Genomic DNA, 7,508 nt, shown 5'->3' with positions numbered 1-7,508 from the left:
TCACCAAAAAAAAAAAAGGTTGAGAAGTTAGAGGGTTGACATGTTGTGGGGTTGTTAACCAATGTCATAAAACAACATGTGTACTACTGTTTCATGAGAAGCTATTTGTTCTGTAAGCCTTCACCTGAAGCACAATAAAATAAAATAAAAAGATAACATGAAATAAATAAAAAAAAGGTCTACAGAGCAAGAATGAATTTTTTCTACAGAGCCCCCAGAAAATTACTAAAGGACCACATGACTCAAATAACTTAAATTCTGATTTCCTTATAGATAAAAATAGAAACTTTTCAAATCACTAGCTTTGAAAAAAATTTTTTTTTTTTAATTTGAATCTTTTTTACCAATTGTATTCTATTTTCCTTGTTTTGTTAGACAAGTCTATCAATTTTAACACATATATACGTTCCTGTAAGCACCATCACAATAAGGATACAGAAGAATTCCATCACCCTGCCCTCCAAGAGAAGAAAAGAGAAGAGAAAAATCTCCCTCATGCTATCCCTTTAAAGTTACACCATTTCCTCCACCTCTGTTCCCTGGCAATCACTGATCTGTTCTCTGTCAGTATAGTTTTGTCTTTTGAGACTCATCCAAATCATTGAGTGTATCAATAGTTCATTCCTTTTTACTACTGAGTAGTATTCTATTGTGTGGATGTACTCAGTTTTCTTATCCATTCACCCACATTTGGGTTGTTTCCAGTTATTGGCAATTATGTATAGAGGTGCTATAAACATTTGTGGGCAGGCTTTTGTGTAAACATAAGTGCAATGTGATGGGTCACTTTTGTGTGGCCTTTCTAGCCATGGTCTTGTAACTCCCACCCAAGTGACTGGGCAGGACTGTGCAGATATGGTAATTGTGGTCCACCAAAGGGATTGGTCAGTTTTGCTATTCTGCTGGGTTTGAAATGAGCCACCTCAGAGGCGGGAAAAAGAAGAGCCCACCACTACCCAGGAAGAAGAGCCAGGAGCCAGCACATCCTTTGGACCCAGGATCCCTCTGCTTAGAAGCTCCCAGACCCAGGAGTTAGAAAGCGAGCTGTAACCTTGAGGACAGCGAGAAGCAGCAGCAGAGACCTAGCAGCAGGAGTCAGCGTGGTAGGCTTCCTAGCCCACAGAAAGAGAAAGCTGAGTGACTCTGGGCAGAAGCCTAGGATCAGAGAGAGGCGTGCCTGTGAGCATGGCTGTGAAGAGGCTGTCCTGATGGGAGAACTGTATCTTTAAGGGTTCCTGAGCCTGAATTGTAACCTGTAACTTCCCTAATAAACCCCAAAATCAAGAGTATGGTGAGTTCTGTGTGGCCACTGCAATGAATTATCAAACCCAGGAGACCGTGCCACAGGAGCGACAGTTGGTGTCAGAATTGGTACAGATGGCCGAGAGAGGAGGCTTGTCTGGCCTCCACCTCATGGGAGTCAGCCTTGTGCTGTTGATCTTGGTTCTCCTTCCCCCTTGTGAAGTTAGAGGAGGTCAGATACCACCTCCATGCCATTTTTACAGTAAGGTTCCATTTCTCTAGGGTAAATACCCAGGACTGGATTGTTAAATTATATGGTAAGTATACTTTTAACTTTGTAAGAAACTGCCGACCTGTTTTCCAGAATGATCGTACCATTTTGCATTCCCACCAGCAATGTATGCAGATGCTCTGCATCCTCGCCAGCATTTGGCATTATTAGTATTTTTTTATTTCTGTCATTCCAGTAGGTGTGTAGTGGCACATCATCGTGGTTTTAATTTGCATTTTCCTAATGAATGATACTGCTGAATCTGTTTTCATGTGTTTATTTGCTATATGTATATCCTCTTTCATGAAATGTTTACTTTTATTGGGTTGTTTGTTTTTTTTACTGTTGAGTTCTTTATATATTCTAGATAACAGTCCTTTGTTGTTTGATATTTTCTCCAAGTGTATAGCCTGTCTTTTCATCCTCTAAATGGTATCATTCACGGAGCAAAAGTTTCTAATTCTGAAAAAGTCCAATTTTTTTTTTTCAATTTTATGATTCATGCTTTCGGTATCATGTTTAAGAAATCTTTGTCTAACCCCAGGGCACAAAGACTTTCTCCTATTTTACCGTTTATGTCTACAATCCATTTTTAATTAATTCTTGTATAAGGAATGAGGCTTAGGTAGAGTACTTTTCTGCATATGGATGGATAACCAATTGTTCCAACATCATTTATTTATTGAAGACTATTATTTTTCCAATGAATTGCTTTTGTATTTTTGTTAAAAATCAATTAGCCATATTTGTGTGTGTCTGTTTCTAGACTGTCTATTCTTTCCCTTCACCAATAACACACTGTCTTCATTGCTATAGCTTTATAGTAAATCTTACAATCAGGTAGTCAGATTTCTCTGCTTTTTAAATTCAGAACTGTGAAGACAACAATATTGAATAAGGCCAACAAAATCTATATAACAAATTCTAGTTTCAAATTAAAATCAATACTTTGGAAATAGGCCGGGGGAAAAAAAGGAAGAAAAGGAAAAGAGAAAAGGAGTGAGAAATGAAAAAGAAAAGGAAATAAAACGGGGAACATGAGAGTGACATAAAGAGAAGTAGAAACAAAAAAGGAAAAAAAAAAGCAGGGAGACAGAGGTATGGAAAAAAAATTGTTCTTACATTTACATGTTAGATCTCAACCACCAACATCAGAGCCAGTGAAGTCTTGTCTGTAAAGTATGAACACCTTTATTACAACTACCCACCAATGAGGGCCATCAACGGCCAGGTGTAAGTTCCAGCTCAGGGGATCCTCATCCTTCTAAAGAGCTACAATAGGCCAAACATTTTCTCTTTAAGTAGTCCAAACAAATAATTACCATAATGCACACTTCTGTTTCTACATAACCCATTAAATTAGGTTTAAATAATACTACATAATTATCTGTTGACATACATAAATGGACATACCCAATGAGCAGTATGGAATTTCTTTAATACAGTATTCCTGATGTTTTGTTTCATCTTTTTAAAGAGAAAGTCTTTAGTTTTCTGAGAATGAAACAGCTACCCTAGTTGCGTCACGGGGTTGCCATGAAGATCAAATGAGGTCATGGACGTGAAACTGCTTCATAAACTGAAATGTGGTACAGAAACACAAGGTAGTAACAGGAAAAAAGTGGTTCAATAAATGCCTCTGGGCACCTCTCTGAAACATCTCCTCTGATTATTAAGGATATTTGGATATTAGGATCTTGTTTTCCTTTCTTACACACCAAAATTCAAAATATCCTTCTATCTTCTATATCAATGTCAGATTTCAGATCAACTCTTTGATTCTTGAGGGAAAAAAGTCATGGCTAACAATGTAAATGCATTCACACAGCAAATATGGCATACTTTTTTTAAATCATGAAATAAAATTTGGCATATTCCAAAATAGGAGTTTAACTCATCATCTTTTTATGGAATTCTCCAACACATATTATATATATATATGTGTGTATGCATGTGTGTGTATACATATACATATATACAGACATACACACATACGTATCACATAACATCCGTATGGGCAATGTCCGACTGTATACACATCCATGGTCCCGTAAGGTTATAATAGAGTTGAGAAATCCCACTCAGAGAATGGGATGTAGTGGACATAACTGGACTTAGTGAATGCAACAGCTTTCTGCACGTAACACGTGTATCTCACATTCCTTGTATACAAAGCCATTGCACTACCGGTATCCCACGCAGCTTTGCTAAATACATAATATGGTATTCGCACAACATCCAAATCACATAATGTCCTATTTCACAAAACGTATCGTGGACATTAAGCAACGCATGACTGCGTGTGTCTATATATATAAACATATTTATATATATATACACATACACACACACACACACACACACACATACACACATATATGACTCTCTCATTAAAAAAGACATTAAGGGCCTTTAGATTTCATTTCGCATTCTCTAATTATGCCTTTATCTAACACACAGATCCAAGAATGCACCTTTCCCCTGCTATATTTATATAAGTATATATGTTGATTATGTTTACCTTACCTCTTTTGAGGAGAACTTCTTGAAGAGAAGTGATAATTTAATATGTACTATATAGTACTAATTACTAGAACTCTGAAAACACATAAACATGTGATGACTACACCAAAAATTTCTTATTTATTATTCTATGTGCTTACTCATTCATTAATTTATTTGATAAGCTAAGTTAACCTCATGTTGCAGAAGTGAAGGCAGTCTGGCATACCATAAGAACACAGGCTTCGAAGACAGAGACTTCAATTCAAATCCTGACTCTTCCATTACCAGCTGGGTAACGGCGGACAAGAAAGTAACTCCGGCCTTACTAAGTTCCTAATCTTTAAAATTAGGATAATACCACCTACATCTACAGGTGGTGAGTTAAATGATGAGTATGTGACAACCCTGCACATCACTGAGGCTCTAGAAATGTTAGTTCCCTCATTCCCAGCAAGAACTCCTTTCTGTTGTCCTTTCCACATTCTCAATGCTACTTATAAAGGCTCCGCTTACATACAGCGTGACATTTAGAAGCATGTTCCTGAATTTCTCCACCTTATTGACTCTCCATCTATTTTCAGATATAACCTGCCTCTGGTTCATAATCTCCCACCTCTGCTTTCATTGTAACTTTGCAATAGTACTACTTGACTAAGCAAGGCAGCTAGAGATACAGCAGGCATGGCAGAACAACACTGCTCTTTTCTGGAGCAGGAGCATATAATGGCGATTATCTTGAGCATCAATCACAGAAGCCTACATGGGTACAACAGCTGGCTTCACACTCATTAGCTCACTCTCAATTCAAGGCATGTGCAACTTCACAAATGATTTACATGTCTAAATAGATTTCATCCCAGATTAATCTGGGTAATTGGCAAACATCAGTGGTTAACTTATAGAAATTCCACTCGGAAAAATGGAAAGCCATAATGAGTTTTCAGGTATAAATAATGTAGGAAAATGTTGCTCCCTTTATGACTCACCAGTATTCATAAGAGAAATCGGGCGGGGGGGATAATTTTTTTTTAAATGGAGGGATTTAATCTGTCTTGCATACTCTACTTTTTAAAGGGTGGTACATAATTAAATCTCATATTGAAGTGAAACATGTTCTGATAGCCAATGCTTTGTGGTGGGCTCCTAAAAGTACCTATTTTACTTTCTTGGAATTCATAAAGCCTCATGGAACTGAATGGAAGGTTCTCAATTTTAGGTCACAATAGAACAGATTGGAAGTTATTCATCCCAAGGATCTTTTAAAAGTGTTCTAGCTAAATCTTGATTGGGGTACAAAAAAAACCCCACTGCTGTTGGGTCAATTCCAACTCACAGCGACCCTATAGGATAGATTAGAACTGCCCCATAGGGTTTTCAAGGCACGGCTGGTGGATTCAAACTGCCGACCTTTAGGTTAGCAGCCTGAGCTCTTAACCACTGCACCACCAGGGCTCCAAATAATTAAAGTTTCCCAAGAGAAGTAATCACTTGCTAAAGAATCCCTAAGGAAGTACGGCATATGGAACCAAAGACAGAGCTTCCACTGCCTGATGCTAAGTGCTTTGGTCTCAGAATCAGCTGAGATAATGCAAGATCCTAATTAAAAACTAGATCAGCAAAGCCAGAAATACTGCCAAACAGACAGGCAACCAATTGCCCAGATGACAATCTTCGTATCTAAAAGCTAGAGATAGCTGATGAAACTCTATGAGGAAGCTAGAGTCTAAACATACAGAATGTCTATCCTTAGCCCTTGGAGTTCATGACCACCATCACCCTGCTCTGCTGTCCTTCCGAGCAGCTTGTCCAAGAAGGTGCCAAAGTTTATGCTCAAAGCCATGTGTCTAGGGAGCCCAAGATGCCCTCACTCAATGTACTGTAATAATATTCCTTATTTTTTCTGGTGGAGTTAAAAAAAAAAGGGGAAAATTAAGGTCCCACATCCTCCATTTCTTCTCTTAATCCCTCTCAGGTTCTTAGCACTTAGGTAGGACCCTCTGAAGATAATTCAACAATTCCTTTTTTCTATTTAGTCTTGGTAGGTCCCCTCCACTTCCAGCAATAAAACAGCCTAGAGTGTGGCAAGAAGAAAGAAAGTGGGAGCAGAGAGATGTCCATTTTCCCTTGTATTATCATAAAATAGCACTGAAACCTGAGAGAGGAAGGATAGACTGGCACTGCCCGAGTTAATCTGAGATATCAGGGAATTACTAGCACAATTCTTCCTATGGGCCCTGAACTCTGCTTAAAGATCAGATACATCTGCCACTAACCCCCTTAGTACACACCTCCTCATTACTCAAAAATGTTTAGCTCAAAGCTACTGTTTCACCCTTTCAGATTCTCTACGAGAAGTACTACATTACCACTGTGGCCATCTTCCCCGGTGTGCAACAAAAATGAATAGATTTTCTTACAAAAAAATCAGTGCAACAAAAGACTGCTCTGGGGTGCTCTAGGACCAGGAAGAACTGCCATCAGTTTTATTCTAACAGCACAACCACAAATAGAACCATCACTCCCATGGATAAGGTGAATTCTTTCACATCAAGAAGTTTCCGAAGACTTTGACCGGATCCACTCATCCTCCTCAGACTCCTCCCCTCAGGGTTCACACGCTGCTGTTACCTGTACAAATGACTGTTGTCTTCAAAATCTTCCTGGCCCCATTTTCCCTTGATGTCTTCAATGACATGATTCTTCAGGAACTTTTTTAACAGCTGGACTGTTTGTTTGCGGGTCACTTCGGGGCCAAAGTTTTGACTGCACCTCAATAGCTCGTGTAGCCAATCCACAGCTTCCGCCGCTGTGAAGCAATGTTCGTAACTTTTGAAGCGACAACGGTGTTTCCGTAATGGCATTCTAGCACGAAAAAGCTCAACTGTTTCATTCCACTAGGGGGAAAAACAGAAAAAGGCATTTAGTAATCAACTAATTTTCTTAAAAGTTATTACATCCCAAATATTTAAGGCAATGAATGCAATTTTTCCATCTTAAGGGCAGCCTTAATGACAGATGGAACCTTGAAATTTTTTTCATTCAGTCTTCAAACTCTAAAGAAAATGCAGCTTTCTAAAGGTAGTTAATTCATCATTTATTCATTCAAGAAGTATTGATGATATTGCCATCGACTTCTCCTACTATATGAATTTAATGGATTTTAAGTAAATGAAAAACATATGATCATAAACAATGGTAAAACTAAGCCCAATGTACATAACTTACTTCTTAGAGTTCTTATATTTAATATGACTTTACTTCATTCAGCAGATATTGATTACTTATCAGGTGAAAGGCATGTCATTAAAGACAGCAGATAAGAAATACATAAGATGAAGTGCCTGATGTTAAAGAGCTCACCATAAAGACAAACCTTTTAAAAGTAAATAGCCAGAATGCTATGTATATTCTTAACAACAACAAAAAATTAAATTAAATTAAATTTTAAAAGAGCAAAGAATAAGAGGGGGGAAAAAAGTAAACAGCCAGT

General features: G+C 38.0%; 1 protein-coding gene across 2 annotated transcripts in view; it reads right to left on the bottom strand.

Annotated features, from left to right (window-relative positions):
* DEPDC1B (DEP domain containing 1B) overlaps positions 1 to 6,906 on the bottom strand; it is a 74,633-nt gene extending 67,727 nt beyond the window's left edge. For both annotated transcript variants that reach the window (XM_004374562.2, XM_023729627.1), the window contains exon 1: positions 6,647 to 6,906. In XM_004374562.2, the coding sequence (XP_004374619.1) occupies positions 6,647 to 6,879 (233 nt within the window). In that variant the 5' untranslated portion in view covers positions 6,880 to 6,906. The remainder of the gene's footprint in view (positions 1 to 6,646) is intronic.
* Positions 6,907 to 7,508: the final 602 nt, after the last annotated feature.

This window comes from Trichechus manatus, unplaced genomic scaffold, assembly GCF_000243295.1.
Source record: "Trichechus manatus latirostris isolate Lorelei unplaced genomic scaffold, TriManLat1.0 scaffold00029, whole genome shotgun sequence".
NCBI classification, from domain to species: domain Eukaryota; kingdom Metazoa; phylum Chordata; class Mammalia; order Sirenia; family Trichechidae; genus Trichechus; species Trichechus manatus.
The sequence above is the reverse complement of the archived record's forward strand: the minus strand, read 5'-3'. Positions and strand labels throughout refer to the sequence as shown.